Source organism: Nanorana parkeri, unplaced genomic scaffold (assembly GCF_000935625.1).
Source record: "Nanorana parkeri isolate BGI_ZX_2015 unplaced genomic scaffold, ASM93562v1 scaffold529, whole genome shotgun sequence".
Lineage (NCBI taxonomy): Eukaryota > Metazoa > Chordata > Amphibia > Anura > Dicroglossidae > Nanorana > Nanorana parkeri.
The window spans coordinates 466084-483038 of NW_017306797.1; the positions used below are offsets into that span (position 1 = coordinate 466084).

General features: G+C 41.8%; 1 protein-coding gene across 1 annotated transcript in view; it reads left to right on the forward strand.

Moving 5' to 3' along the window:
• LOC108791152 overlaps positions 1-16955 on the forward strand; it is a 35916-nt gene that overhangs the window by 7250 nt on the left and 11711 nt on the right. Inside the window, exons 5-11 of the mRNA XM_018561543.1 lie at positions 2366-2411; positions 3784-3842; positions 5211-5246; positions 9374-9426; positions 13664-13796; positions 15577-15773; positions 15849-15894. Coding sequence (XP_018417045.1) covers positions 2366-2411; positions 3784-3842; positions 5211-5246; positions 9374-9426; positions 13664-13796; positions 15577-15773; positions 15849-15894 — 570 coding nt within the window. The remainder of the gene's footprint in view (positions 1-2365; positions 2412-3783; positions 3843-5210; positions 5247-9373; positions 9427-13663; positions 13797-15576; positions 15774-15848; positions 15895-16955) is intronic.

The following is a 16955-nucleotide window of genomic DNA, read 5'->3' on the forward strand; positions in this document are numbered from 1 at the left end:
GTCTCTTGGCTGCCCCCGCCCCCCCCCCCCCCCCTCTGAAAAGTCAGGCACTGGGTCATGGACCGAGAGCCCGACAGATGCACAAGATAGGAAGGGGCCCGGCAGCATACTGTATCCCACCAGGTAACCATCCCCTCCTCTTTGCCGACATCATCACCAAGATGGCCGCCGGCAGGTACACGCGCATGATATCATTACGCACGTGCGTGATGATGTCCCAGCAGGGTGTCACCAAGCGGCCACTATAGGGGACGCCCCTGTTCACCTGCATTAGATGTGAGGATACTGAGGGATATTCCACAGCTGGAGTGAAGGTGGAGAGGTGAGCGCTGACTGATGCTGCAGGACTGAAGATCAGGTGAGTAGATCATATTTTTGTCTAGGGGCCAAATAAAAAAGCAGTTAGCCCTTACAATGAAAACGTAGCGTTCTTCTTTAAAGCTGAAATGCAAGCAGACCTAGGACACAAATTACTGCAGCAAGGTATTCATTTACAAATCATTAAATAGATTTTTTTAATGCAGCTACCGTACGTTCCTGGACTAGGCATTGCCCTCTTCCAATCCCCAGGGGCAGGTCTGGGAGCAAGTCAAATGTGTGTCTCATGCAACTGTACTGACAAGGAACAAGTTATACCTGTTCCTCAGAGCCAGCTGGCTGTTAGACTGGTCCCTGGAGCCTCTCTTCCCCCTCTGCTGCAGCGGTCTAAGGTTTGTGAGTCCTCACGTCTTACACGCTCTGTGTATAGGACGTGAGACTGCCAAAGGCCATAACATCACTTCAGTGGAGGAGGAGACTGGCTCGAGGGATTGCTGTCATAGCCGGCCAGCTCTGAGGATTGGATGGGTATTTTCCTCCCTAACCAAAATGAGCACTTAACCCTTACAGTATGGGGGTAGCCCTGCTTCCCTGGAGTTCTGCTTTAATTGTCCAGTTTTCAGTCTAGGGGTGGAAGGAAGGCACCCTATATATATTTTTTTCCCTACAGTCTATTTCTGAAAGTAGTATATTATACCACCGTTAACATTTCTTAGTTAGAACCTTTTTGTATCATTCTTGCCTAACATGGCTACTTCAGCCAACCACAGCTGGTTGTGCTTTTTTTTTCCATCCCTGGAATCCATTCCCTTGTACCTGTAAGCATAGTAATATTGGATTACCCACTGATGACTTTGTTTTTAGAGCTGCATGCGTCTTTGCACTCATTTGCATCCTGGCTTTACTACATGATGTCACAGACCTGGAACAAGCATGGCTCTAGTAAAGTCTGAACTCCCATGCCATACCTTTTCTAAAAACAAGTCAATAATATTGGCTACTGTCATTCTATCCTCTAAAGTTCTATTTAAAATTAAAGGTAGAACAGAGCTCCATTATTCCCTTTTATCCCCCAGTCCTCTGCTGTTCCATTATTCTTTAATGTGGGTTAGATTGGAACATTGCGTATGGTTTTCATGCTGTAGTTATTTCAAACATGGAAATCAATCCATAAAATGTCTGGGTATTAAAACTCCTCCCACAAAGTTCTCCCACAACCCTTCCACCTATTCACTAGTAATTACAGTGTTGCCGTCTGTATCCATTCTGACCAGTCGCCTCTTTGTGATGGCATAACGCTGTGCAGCCTTCTGGAGCCTGAGAGGACCTTGCAACTTGGCAGCCAATAGTGTAATGACTCACCGCCCGGCTTCCTGACACTGGAAGTTCCAGTATCGGGAGCATTTGGGCGAGTGGGAGTACTCACCCCAATACTCTATCAGTACCAATACTAGTATCGGTATCTGTGCATCCCTACCAATCAGATTTTAGACCACTGAAATAGCTGAATTTAAGGCAGATGTAAAAATAACACTAATGCAATATGTTATACTGTATATCAAACATTCGGAAATATGTTTTAAATATAACTGGTGCGATTACCTGAAATTGTCTTCATGTCGGCCTCGCTGTAATTCCCTGCAAAGCAGCACATGCACTGGGAGAGGGAGGGGCATCTACATGAGCCAATTAGGTTCATGTAGTGCACATGTGGCAACAGCGCTCATACTGACAGAAGCAGAAACACCATCAGTTTGCTGCTGTCACTTAATTGTCCAGTCAGCAGGCTAGGCCTGTGACTTGGTAGTTTTGATTAAACTGTGCTGCTGCTACAATGGGGGTGAAGGATCTGACTGTGCTATCTGGTAGGGTTGTTTGGACCATAACATGTATGTACTGTATGTATGTATATCTGCAATATATTATATCCTTGCCAGGAGTTCAGCTTTGATTTTGATGCGTGGCTCTCAGTTACTTTGAATTGTGTATCACTGAACAAGCAGACAGTGCCCCTTTCCTTCTGTGCTAATGTATTCCTTTCTTTCAGTGGTATGACCCGCTGTTCTCTGTGCTTGGAAATGAGGAACATTTAGGTAACGTAACCTATTTTTTCCAGTGAGCCTTCATAATAAAAAATAATAATGCAGTACTTATCTCTAATTTGCTAGTCAGCGTGTGTTCAATACTCTCAGTTACTATTGAATAGAGAAGTTTTTTTGACCTGGATATTGGGTGCCACACCCCTAATAATGGTATACACAAAGAGTTCTTTAAAGAGAAAGTGGGGTTTTAAAGGCACCGGATGAATGACAACTCCAAACAAGAAAAATATATAAAAAATATATTTAAATGAGGGGTGAGAGTCAAGTGACCCCGATTTCGAGCAGGGGGCAGAAGGCAGTCGGCGCAGTAAGGGTCTACAAGAGATGGACAAAGGGAGGAGGGACACAACATCCGATCACCGAGGTACATGGGTCATGCTTTTCATAAAGGACAGAAAGAGGAGACATCACTCCCACCCGTTAATAATTAAAAATGCCCACCAGGAACTACCATTAACTGAATACACGAAAATAGAAGTGTGGGAAATGTTTTCCCCTAGGCCCATTATAATGACCGATTATGTGTAAATATACGCGAATATAACTACAAGGATATAAACATATGAACCATGTGATATACAATCAATGTATTCTGGAGAGATCACATCCCTAGAATTGAAAAAATGCCATAGAACCAATGAACTATACTTACCTATACATCTGTATAAAATGGGGTACATGTCTATGTGCCCATGTACATATATGCAACAGACAATTTATATGATTGAAGTTTATTGCTTTATACATTGACAAGTGTTTTATGAATTTTTGACAGTCTCTGCTTACAAATACTTTAGTGGAAAAATTGGAGTCCTTCTATGCGGTGTTCCCTCACGATCTGTCGGGCGTCTCCCTACTCCCTTTCCCTGTTCCCCCCTCCCTTTTTTGTCCCTTGTTTCCCTTCTCTTCTCTTTCCCCCTGCATTTGGGATGGCCGGCATCATTATGTTGGGAGTCCATATGCCTTAACTGCAGCTATTGTCTAGTTTTTTACTTTTATTGTTTCTTATTCCGCTTTCAGCGTCTATTCCTTCAATTACTGCTGACCTTTGCGATTTGTGTGGGAAATGTAGTTTCCCTTCCCACTCAGCTGTCAATAGAATAAGAGATATACACTATAGCTATTTCCAACCTGTGGGACGAGTGTAATTGTCCAACAGGATTGGCTGGGGCCCCACGAATAGCGCGGTGACGTCAGAATCACGCCGCCGCGCTTGATGCCGTTATAGCGCCCACGTGAGCCACCGACACCAATATGCGGCCTCGAGGCGGCGTTCTTATCTCAGTTACTACACGCATTACAAACGACCCACACAATTCCCCAAACTAAAATAATTGAGGTCTTACCTAATTTTGTCTTACAGAACCCTTCCTGTCTTTGCTCCTGGTTGTGTCTCAAAGCAATTTTGCTCTAGATCTTCTGGTAAGTTTAAATCCCTCACAGCTCCATGCATTGACAGTTTTCAGCAGTGGGCAGTGGCCATTTTGTATGTTTCATTGGTATTAAATAGGTTTAAAAAATAAGTTTAAAAAAGTTTCCATAGCAGAACTCTGCTGAAAATTATTTTTAACCCTTGCAGTGGGGCTACCCCTGCACTGCAAGGGATAAGTGCTTGGTTTTTGTCTAGGTTCAAAAACTAAAGTTATACTCGCCTGATTCTCCAGCCAGCTTGCTCTTAGACCGATCCCTTCCACCTCGGTTCCCCTCTGCTGCAGCGGTCTGGGGTCCCATAGTCATCACGTTCTATACATGGTGTATAGGATGTGAGGACGCAGAGGGTCATACCATTGCTGCAGCGGAGGGACTGGTCTAAGAGCAAGCTGGCTCAGAGGATATGAGTATAACTTTGCTATTTTTGAACCTAGACAAAAACAAGCACTTAACCCTTGCAGTGCGGACATGGCCCCACTGCAAGGCTTAAGAAAATTTTTTCCTCCCGGATTTCTGCTTTAAAGCCTACTGGTGGTTTTCTCCATGCAGAGGAAAGCATAAGGTTTGTTTTAGTCTCCTGCAGCAAATGCCTTTCCTTTACTCCATCGTCGCTCCAGAAATACCTGGTGCGTTCAGGTATGGAGGAGCATGTGATACCACTGGGCTGATTTATGACGCACCAGCATTGTCACATGGGGGAGTCCATTGCCCCATGTAAACTGGAACTTGAGTGGCTCTTATCTCGCACTGGGTAACTTGTCCTGCTCCTGATTGCTCCTTTCAGCTATGGGGGAGTGAAGTAGGGGTTAGTATGTGCTGTCGGGAAGAGGAGGATTAAAGGGAACCTGTTGATTTTTACCCTGCATGGTGGAAGCACAGATTCACTTTAGGTTTAGAGGACCGTGAAGAAGGGTTAGATCATATCTCCAGTTTTATTGTCATCTGTGTTTTCCGACAGGGTAAATTCCTTTGTTTGAAAATGTTCTGTCCTTTTGAAGGCTTAGATCAGGGATGGGCAAATCTGGCCCTCCAGCTGTTGTGGAACTACAAGTCCCATGACTCATTTCAAGAGTGATAGTTACAGACATGAGTCCCAGAGGTATGTTGGGATCTGTAGTTAAAGCACAGCTGGAGGGCCGGAGTTGCCCACCCCCAGGTTCAGAGTCAGAGTTGCTGTTCTCAGTTATATAATGTTGTGAAGGACTGCCAGAAACATCAGCATTACTATATTCTACTTAAAGATTTGTTTGGACAGCATATTGGATTATTAATGAGACAAGAAGAAGATAGACTTGTACTTGCTGGTTCTCTTTTAGTAATTATAGGCACATTTGTAACTCCGGTGTTCTCTTTCTGCAGAATTCAAGCTTCCTTGATGAGAGCTGGCTTCTACCGGTAATCACCATCTTCCTCTCTATTGCTGATTTATGTGAAATGTCGTCTCACATGCTGACTTTGTTTGTCTGCCAAAAATTCATACTGAAAATACTGGTATAGAAATAAGATGTGAAGTTTTTACGTTTCTCTAAGCATATTAAAGTGAAATGTCACATCAGTAAAATGGGGGGGGGCGGACACCCTTTTACTCTCGTTATGTATATAATAAACCTATTAGATTTACTTAATTTAATGCCGGGATAAACACCTAAAATAGATCATTACAAGTTTCTACAAACCAAACACCAAGCTTAGGGTGGAAGTGGCTGCACTGTAAGTCAATCAAGGCATTGATTGACTTTTGTCTAAACATGTTTCAGGCACTGAAGGCTGGAGGAGTAAGTGTTTTAGTAGGGATGCATCGATAACTGTTTTTTGGTATTAAGTACGAGTATCGATATTTATCTTTCGGTAACCAGCCAATCTTGATTGCCCGACAAGCTGGCTCCATGCTCTTTGGCCAGCTCGATGCTGATCGGCCTAGAAGCCGGCTTCCCGGCCAATCAGCATGGAGCCTGCTTCCCGGCCAACAAGGAAGCCGAGCAGCGAGTCATGTTCCCTTGCAACACTGCCGGTCAGAGGAAGTATCCCTCTGACTGGAAGTTCGGTATCGAGGGTAAGTATCGGAGCATTTGGGTGAGTACTCTTGGTGTTACCGAAATTGCAGAATAACCAGACACACCTACATGATCCAAGCAGGAAGCTCATTTTAATTTCCAGCTATAGTTGGAATCAAAATGATTCAACCCCCATTGCAAATCAGGTTTATTGGCAACATTTACAAACTTTCAGCTGCTTGCAATTAACAAATCAAAGTAAAGTAATTGGAAAAGGTCAACACAGCGAATGTTTTGAGTGGTTTCCCCAAATTCAACTGATTCTGCAGTCTCAAAATAATTCATCCCTGTCATGGCAGGCATCTTTAGTTCTTAGTAGAGCATCCTTTTGCTGTTATGACCTGCTGCAAACAAGATGCCTAGCCAGAAAGCAGCTTCTGGCAGCATTCCTGAGGACTCTTAGCCTATTCCTCATGAGCAATGGCCTCCGGTTCACTAATATTGGGTTTGTGTGCTGCAACCGACTTCTTCAAATCCCACCGAAGATTTTCTATGGGATTCAAGTCAGGTGACAGCATACTGGCATATTAGGATACACTTGCCTTACAAGTGCGCCCTTCTCCAGCACTGTCAGATTGTTCTAGTTTTCAGCTCTGTTCCCATCTCCATCGTCGACATTTATGGTTCTCAGAAGTCCCCTTCAGCTATTGGGTGGCCAGTGATGATGCAACTCCTGCGCATGCACACAGCTTTTTCATCCTTCCCAGGACCCAGCCCAAAGATGCTGTGAATGGGTTGAATTTGCACACTGCATAGCACATGTGCCGTACAAGTACACAGAAAATTAAAAAATTGCAGAAGAAGAAGGATTTGGGGGGGGGGAAAAAACCCCCTAGGTCTTTTTTTCGGTGTAGGTTTTTTTTTTTTTTTTTTTTTTATGTACAACAATCTACACTTATTCATGTACAACAGTTTACATGTATTCATGTACAAAAATATGGTGATCAGGGGTGCTGTACCTTTACAAGACCATTTTGCTAACTAATCGCTGGCCAGAATGAGCACTTTCACTATCAATTCCTCAAAGGCGGAGCGCACTTGGTATCACTCCGCCTGTGACAGAAGCCCGCGCTATAGAGGAGGCATCGACTTATGCAGCTCTGCTCCCTCCGCTGCCGCCTCGCTTCCTCTAGCGCTGGCTTCATTTCCCCTTATGCCACCACCGGCCCTGGGAATGGTCACAACTAGGTCTTATTTTCAGGGTAGGTCTTATATTTTAGCAATTCCCAAAAATAGTACTAGGTCTTATTTTCGGGTTAGGTCCAATTTTTTGGGAAACAGTGTGTGTGTGTGTGTGTGTGTATATATATATATATACGCGCACACACACACACACACACACAGCACATGTGCAGTCCAAGTACACAGAAAATTGTATACACACTTTTTTTCCAATTTAAACTGTGTATTTCTTTCTAGAGTTCCACTTTAATTTACTAGACATTAGGTGCACAAAATAGTGTTCTGTTACTGTTGCAAGTAATTTTAACATTAGAGGTGAAGATGGAGCAAGGATTGCTGCCAGCCTCCTAATGCCTTGGGGCCTTTTTAAAGTGCACCGTGTACACCCATCTTCACTTTCTCCTTGTTCCCCAATTCATTGACATGAGTGGGACGTAACAAACACACTTGTAAAATGCACCACTGTGCTTTATTAATGTTTTGTTCTTATTTTAAAGTGGCAGAATAGCTGTGATAAGGCCGTACCACTGCTTTATAAATCAGCCCCATTGTAATCCTTTTTCCATTGTCACTGTTTCACACTGTTACATTCAAAATGGCTGACATTTTATGTATTTTATTCTTCGGGTCAGTGGCGACCAACACAATGTTAGTTTGGGAGGTCATTACCAGGAGTCTGTCCTAGTCATTACGTACCAGTTTATTTTCATTTATATAGAGCAGGAAATTATCAAATGCTATAGATTACATAGACCATTGAGCTGAGAGTCTACTTTGAGGGCTTGTTCACACCATGTCCGGATCATGTCCAGACTAGAACAGTGTGTTCCCGGACCAAAAAAGAATCCTAATGTATCCCTATGGTATTTCTGGGCTCTGTTCACACCACAGTCTGTTCCGGTCTAGATTAAAAAAAAATACTGCTTGTCTCATTTTCTCTGGACTGGAACATATGGAAATGCATCAAAAACACAAACAAGCGCACTGGAACCCATCTAAATCCCCATTTTAAGCGGAAAAAAGAAAATGCTCCTGAACGCGGCAAAATCTGGTGCGGATCTATGTGAAAATGGTGTGAACCTGGCCTCAGTGGAGCTTACAGCTTCCCCAATGTCATGCAGACATATACTAATGTGCACAGGGGCCAGCTTGCATGGGACCAAACTAACCTGCCTTTGGAAGGAAAGAAGGAAGGAAGGAGAACACCCAGAGGACCCCAATTAAAGTTTATGTGAAAATTAAAAAGAACATTTTCAAAATCTGATGCTGTCAGAAATGCAGTAATCTTTTTACCTTCCTGTGCTCTCGGTTTCTATTGAATATTAACCGTTCTCTCTGGACTACAGAACACTTCTCCCTTATGTTTTGGAGAGGGCAGCCTTTTGCAGTCCTAAGGGTGGCCATGCTGTTTCTCCGTAGATATAGTATAGTAAATGAGTGTAGTCACTCTAGGACAGGAAGTGTTGCTAGCAGGATCAGCAGGTGAAAATAAAGCAAGGGGGGGGGTTTAAGGAAAACTAATGCAGCCACCATATGGAAGGACTGATTAACTGCAACATTATTTTTTTCTTGGGTTTAGAAACACTTTGTTTACATGATTGGCTTAAAAAAAAGGTAACACAACCCTCAGTCTGTTGTATCTTCACACAATTCATAGGTACATGGTTTTAGTTTACTCTGACCCCAACAATGAGCTTCTTATTTGCTTCCTTTGCTTTTGATCTGTTAAACATACCATTAAAATCATATGGAAGAATGGATAGAAAGATATTCCATACACAGCAAATCCCTGTCATTCCGGTCACAAATCTTGTACTGTCCTATCTACTCTGCTCTGGTATCTCAAGCCGTGTGATCAACCCTGCTCAGTTCACCTCTGTTGACTACAGAATACATCCCATGTTATTGTGAGGTGTTCTGTACTTCTAATGCACTTCTTATCCTAGAGTGCGCTGCTCCTCTATAGATAAAGTGCAGCAAGTGAACATTGTCATTCTGAGACAATGGTCAATCATCCTGAGGAAATGTGTTACGGACATGACCCCTAGGTGAAAATATTGGAGAGAAAGCTTGAAAACAGAAAACTAATGCAGCCACCACTTCTATACTGCAATATATAATATTTTTGTTTTTAGGTATAAATAAATTTTCATTCAATGCATATTTTATTTTTTTCCCCTCACATTTTTACTGTAATCCATTTTTTTGAATGATTAAACTGTGCTGGTAGTGTAAAGGAATTAAGCAGATATTCAGGATAAAACACCTTTCTCTTGTGTCTTCTAGGTGTGTGCTATTTATCAGACTGTGCCATGTCGAGAGCTGGGGATGGTATTAAGGTGAATTATAAATACAGATCGCTTTACAGCACGTGTGATATAACCCCAACAATCATTCTGTGGCTCCTTGGGTTTTATTTACAATAAGGGGCAAAAAAGCATATTTAAAGGGGACCTGTCAGGACAGACTATGGGGGAAGCCAGTGCTGATTGATAAAGGTCTCGCCACTGGAGTTGTCATTGTCATTACCATCTGGTGGGTCACTGACTTAATAAATAGTATTATATATATATAGCGTTGACAATTTTACGCAGCGCTTTACACAGTGCACATTCACATCAGTCCCTACCCTCAAGAAGCTTACAAACTAAGGTCCCTATCTCACGTGCAGGCATACATACAGGGACAATTTAGACCGGAGCCAATTAACCTTCCAGCATGTCTTTGGAGTGTGGGAGGAAACCACGCAAGCATAGGGAGAACATGCAAACACCTTGCTGATAAGTGACCTGGCCAAATTCAAACCAGTCACCCCAGTGCTACAAGGCAGAAGCGCTAACACCACGCAACTGTTACATAGTATTTGTATGCAGGAAGATTTCAGATTTCACTTACTGCATGCTTTGTCGAGGTCCATGACTCGCTAGGAAGTGAAGCCAGGATCAAAATGACAGACCAGGAGACTGTCATAAAAAAAGATAATGAAGCAATGGCAGAACCCATACTTCTAACTGAGCAGGTTCACTTTATTATTATTATTATTGATAATATTATTTATTTATTTTTTATTATTGATGTTATCATTATTCAGGATTTATATAGTGCCAACAGTTTGCACAGAGGTTTACAATATAAGGAAGACATTACAGATGCAATACAATTCAAGATGGTTAGGAGGGGCCTGCCCGTGAGAGCTTACAATCTAAAAGGGAGGGGTAAATTATGCAACAGGTGGTAGCTGTTTGGGAATGAGTTGTTTGAGAAAGTAATAGCCTAGCGGTTAGGTCGAGGAGGGATGGGCTTCCCTAAGGAGGTGAGTTTTCAGGGCTCGCCTAAACTAAGAGTTGGAGATGGCCAAATAGGTTGTGGAAGGGTGTTCCAGAGAATGGGAGCGGCTCTAGAGAAGTCCTGGAGGGGAGCATGGGAGGAGTTGACGAGGGAGTTGGAGAACAGGAGGTCTTGGGAGGAGCAGAGGGGACGGTAAGGGCGATACTTTGCCCCTGGCTAGATTTCCAACCTCGTCTCAGAGTTGTGGATGGTTTTGGAAGTGGTTGTTAATAATCACTTTAGGAAAAGCTGCATTAAAAACCTGAGTGGGAGGTGCTTAAGATGCCGTGTGAATATCCTGTCTCGTATATGGCCGTTGACCTACATTTCAGCCACTTGCTGTGTTGTTTTATAGGGTGTTGCCCGGTTTTGGCACTGTGTAAATCATCACTCCTGCTCATAAGATATAATACAGAATTGCCTCTAACTGGTTTTACTTGTTCTGCCTGGGTGACGGCACCTTCCTCCTCCAAAGCTGCACTTCTTTGTCTGGGTTCTTTTATAAATGGCGCTGACTATATAAAGATCAGTTTGAGTTCTTGAGAAAACAATTGAATCTTTACCAGTAAAATTATGTTTGAGGAATAAAACCAAGACACAACTTTAATATCCAACAATTTTGTGTTTGTGGTTTTTAATTGCTTTGGGAAGGTTTAGAACTTAAGTATATTGGACACACCTTTCTGGCTTATTTGTCTTCCTCAATTAGAAAACTGATAAAAACATTTATCCAGTTTACTGAATACATTATTTATTAAGTGAACCTGTGTCAAAAGTTGCTGAGGGAAAAAAAAAAAAAAGCATATCTAAACCCAAAAGCAAAAAATTTTATTTTGCAGCTTATCAGTTCTTAGATGTGGTGGCTGCATAAGTTTTTTTTCTTTTTTGGCCTTTTTTATTTTCACCTGTTTAAGTAAGCCTGATATATTACAACTTCCTTTTAACAGACTAAACTGTCCAACAAAAGTGGCAGATAGAGGATTGAGGCAAACTATTTAACACTGACAGGGGTGCTTACAATGGTCTGCTTTTACTCATTTATGTAACACCTTAACCTTTCTCAAAAAGAGAAAACAAAATTTAATAAAAGGTGTATAACTACCAACGGACTACCAAAATCAAGGCAGAATAATAATAAAAATAGTGGGGAACAACAAGGTAGTAACTTTTGTCCCACAAAAAGAGAGGGATTAAATGTATGTACACCAACGCTAGAAGTCTGGCAAATAAAATAGAGGAGCTTGGAATTAGGCTAATTGAAGAGGACTTCGACATAGTGGGTATAGCGGTACAGCGGTGGCTGGACAGCACGCATGACTGGGCTACTAATATAGAGGGGTAGCTGGATTTTGGATGTATTTCTTGTTTTTCTTACAATACGCCTAGGTGTGAAATGGGGCCTTACTAAAACTCCGTACCTCCGTATGAGCTTTGACCGTTTGAAAATGTGCAGAGGTCTGAGATTTGCTGCTGTGATGGAGTGATCATGATTGCAGTGCTTCCCAGGCTTGCATGCAAATATTAAAGAAATGCATATTTTGTATATATATTATTAATTAAGCATTTCTTTAATTTTTGCAAAAGATGAACTTATCCACTCTAAGCCAGTGGTGATGATTATTTATGCTTGGGTCAGGTGTAAGGGCAAGGTTACCATACCCATAATAATAAAGGTACAAATGTTGTTTGACAAAGCCCTTGATGCAGGTTAAGTGAGGCTATTGTTGGTATCTATGATGATCAATACAGCATCATATAATAATAGTTATTCAATTTTTAAAATGTCAATTCGTTCAACTGTTGCAAACAACCTGTATAATATAAATTTTGAAAAGCTCATTACATATAAATGTCACAACCGTGATCCACAGTGTCACAAGTATTTCAATGTTCACAAAATCATAATCAATCGGGTTTAAATTATCAATGCATTTCACAAAGTGCTTCTTCAGGAGGGAGTTTCGCTGTAATGATTACACAATTGATTTCGTAATACATAGATCTAATTAGAATTTTTTTTTTTTTTACTTTATCAACAGCAGAATATTATTTTTTTTTTAACATGAACACATTGTTCATGTAAGAGACATAGACCAAGCCAGGTAAAAGCAATCCAGTGCCCCTGGGTGGGGACCATAGAGGGGCACAAACTGGGAGCAGGATACTGGCTACCTTGGTCTCTGTAATAAAAAAAGAGCCGTGGCAACAATGGTCCCCATTTTAAAAATATCTATTTTGCGAAGTGTTAAAGTGGCACTAATATCAGGAGTTAAATCTTAAAAATACATTTAAGTACCTTAACTATTAATAAAAATGTATCTGATTTGTGTATCACTCATCTGTAGATCCTCAAATCATCTCTGAATTGGTGCTGACACTGTCCTTCCTTCTGGAGGGTGGCTACTTTTGTTCCCCATGGTCCCCGTGTGTGTTGTAAAGTAGCCATTGCTCCAAGCTCACTCCTGTGATAGACCACAATCTCATGTTTCGTTAATTTGTATTGAGATTGTAGTAATTGTAGATGGCAACTAAATGATGCATAAATAAGTTACATCTTTGTTAATTGTTAAGGTACTTAAATATATTTTTTTAAGATTTAACTCCTGAGTTTAGGGTCACTTTAAATTTCCCCTACAGCTAAATGCATGGGTATTGCAATCCTCGTTAATTCATCCTAAAAGTCCAAACCTACCCACTTCTAGATGTTGCCTCCCTCACCTTTTCAGGAGGGCATGGAGCCAACATGTGCAGTGTTGAACTGTGTTGGCTTTATGGCACCAATAGCCACATATACGTTTTTTTCATTTTATAAACCAATTTTAATTTGTAACTATAATCTATAATTATCTATAATATAATTATAGATCCCCCTTTTTTTGGCTTTGTGTGAGAGGGGACTGGAGATGAGTTTTCACTAACCATGTCCCCAATGGATAAATAGAATTAGTCACACGCACTCCAAAAGTAATAAAGTCAATAATGTTTATATGATACACATCTCCTAAGCAACGTTTCGGGACCAGGTGGCCCCTTCCTCAGCAAAAACACTGTCCCCAATGTATACGCCAGTTGATGTCATCCTAAATCTGAAATGTACATTTTGGATAGATTTCCGGATCATCATGAAAGCCAGGCAACTGGTATTTTCAGAAGACGAGTTTAGGAATTTCACCTCCATGTCCCCTTTAATGACCTATGAGCACTGTGGTGTCATTGCAGTTTTTCCACCTCTTCTCTTGTATTGTTCAGGTACGTGGAGGGTCGGGTGTTCGTGGTAGAAATACTGCCAGACAGCCAGACTGAAGTAGATGAAATCGTTCTTGCAGGAGACCTTATTGATGAAATTAATGGAGTATCACTACGCCATGCATATAACGGACAGGTGAGGATTATGGGATTGGTCTGATTTAATGCAATGTGGGCATCATAAGCAGTCTCTTTTTGAGACGGTAATACTGACAACCCTTATGCTAGACGTTTGGTTCTTGCTATACAAGGTACAATGGCCACCATCAGTATGATCTACTGTTATGTAGTCCACATCAACTAGAAATTGACAGGTGAAATCTGATTGGTAACAATAGTTTTAAACATGAGTACTAAAAGTCTTTGTTGTGGAGACGGGTAGACGGTTAAAGACATGGGGCTAAGGCTCGCCATACACATTACAATCTGACCATGCAATCTCTGTCCAATCAACTTTAGTCCTAATAAAACTATGTAATATGAGGACCTACCTGATCTAGCCAATCAGGCAGCACCTTCCACTACATACATTTTTTTTACATATAGTTACATAGTTAGGTTGAAAAAGGACACGAGTCCATCGAGTTCAACCTATAGAGATAAGAGGAAAAAAAAAGTCTGGGGGATGCTGCATGTAAGTATTTAATTTTAATGATTTTGAGGGAGATCTTTCAACTGTTCACCTGGAGTTTAGCTTTATATTTGACCTGGTAAACTACTAAATACCTGATGCTGTTCTATTTGTCAAAGGGATTGTACATCTGTCCATCCAGTTCTAAGATTTACACAGCATAGCCAGGTGGATGACCTCACTTACAGTTATGGAATACAGTGGTGTCCCCTCTCTCTCCTCCTTATGTTCTTTGTCAGCACATTTGTATGCAGTATACCTGAATGCATATTAATCGTGCACATTTTTCTCTCAGTAAGAGTCCATGTACAGGAAATTGGAAGAAGCTGATACTAAGCCAAATTCAGGTATTTCACTGGTGAAGTATATAAAACATCAAACACACTGGACAGTTACAAAGCATTTCCTGGAAGAGTCCTCTGTTATACAAACAGTGATGCACAATAGAAAGACATTAGAAATCGGTGCTATGACAAGGTTTTTTTAAAATCTAAAGGCGATTTGTACAAGGATTGGTGTGTGTGTGTCAAACTAGGTGCAGTTCTTGAACAGGTAGGCTTTAAAGGGTAACTACTACTGTAAGGGTTTCTTCACAACGTATGGATTAGCATTGGCATAACTGGCACATGCTGTTATGTGTGTTTAAATTGCACTGCAGCGTGTCTCTTCCTCCTTTTTTATTTATTTAAACCCCTCCCCTTTTTGGACTTGTATTCTATTACTATGCATTGCAGCGTGATGTGATGTGTTACAGCACACCAGTTTTGGCTGGAGGCAGACTTTAAAGGAAACCTGCCTAATGCTTCGAGTCATTGACCCTGAACAAGTATGCAGATCCGTAGTGTGCCTTTTCCTCTGACTTCACACTTCACATGTTTCAGGCCATGGTCCTAAAGGATTCAGGGCCCATTCACACCACATCCATGCATGTCTCATTTTCTCTGGTCTGGAATGCACTTGAACTGTGGGCAGGTTCACATTATTTTCAGGACCAGATCTGATCCGGGAAATGGTGTGAACCTACCCTGAGGCCAGAGACAGCCAGGCAGCTAACATTTTCAGATGGTCAACAATGACCGCTCACACATTTCTCTCATGACAGCTGTCCTTTAACATGTAAGTCTAACATTCTGCTGAATTTATACATTGACATATGTGTAGTTTGGAATGGTGCACACACACCTCATATACTGTGCTATAGACTGTATAGAAGACAGACTGTTGTATGAGCTTCATGTTATTTATGGGAGATGCACTAAAAAATGACTGTTGAATAATTGTACAGGCTGGCACAGAACTAGGTAAATTGAAGGGGGAGCCTCTAGTGTTCCGGATAATCCGCTGGCGCTGGAAAGATGGGGAAGTGTTCCGTCCCCTAATGCCTTACCTAAGAGGTGTTCAGGAGCGGGTCCCAAACTTTCAACTCCAGCAGACGCCCAGAAACCAGGAGAGCGACCAAGATCGTCCGCAGCAGGATGGCAGGTGATTAATTGGTGGCGGATGGTGATATCGCCGTATGCCGGCTTTTAATACTTTTATTTTGCTTTTCCTCCACAGACTTCTGTATTTTGTCAAGTATCTAGGACAAGCTACTGTTGGAATGGTAAGTATTAAGAGATTGTATGTTTGGTACTCTCTCCCTGGAATTCAGAAAGAGTTTTGCAAACATTATTTAGAACCGTGTCGTTCCCTGACAAATGTTGGCGCCTGCAACAAATATGTATCTGTTGGAAACCGGTACATGAATGTGTGACACGGAGGCATAGTTGGGGGTGCAACTGAGGCCGGAATGTCAATATAGAGGACAATGCATTCTCTGTGCTTGTTTAGCCCCTGGGCCACACAGCTTCAGTGGTTGCTATGACACTGTTGGCACAGCATCATTGGTTTTATGGTGCTGTGTGACTGACGGCACCCTAGCAACCAGGGACCCTGTGAAATTGCTGCAGGAGGTGCGTGGCGGTGCCGTTCATTTCAATAGATCCCAAATACACCTCCCACCCGTAGTGTGATCACCCTCACTGGAACGGGTGGTACTGCAGTGCGATTTAAAAAAAAATGTGTATACCGTTTTATTCTGAAGTAAACTGTCTGTTTTGTGTATTCTATTTTAAATAAATGTTTGTTTTTTGTTTGTTTTTTTACTTCCGATTTAATCTAATAAATTGAAAATAATCGTTAGCTGCAGCCCTGGCTTTCTGTACTCTCTGCCAACTGTTAGCTTTGAACAATGCAAACTGATATCTCTGAGGACTACAGAACACATCCCCTCTGTTATGAAGATGAGGGGATTGTGTTCTGTAGTCCTAATACACCTCTGGTCCTAGATGCAGTATTGTAAATGAGTGTCTCCCAGAGACGGGGAAGTGTTTTCTGGCAGAAACATCAGGTGCAAGTAAAGGGGGAGGGAGCCTGGAACCTCTGATAAACGCATAGCACACTGTTTTTGTTTTTTTTCCTTCCCATTCAGTTTTACGGGCACACCATCGCATTCCCATCACAATGCAGTAGTGTGAATGGTGCCAATCTGTGGCAAGGCAGGTTGCCTTATCTTGCATTGAAGAGATTGCTCCAACGCATCTAGTGTGAATCGGCCCTAAATGTCAGAAGAATCAGAACAGCTGAACTTTATATGGGCCAAAAGTGCCATTTTCGGCCAATATA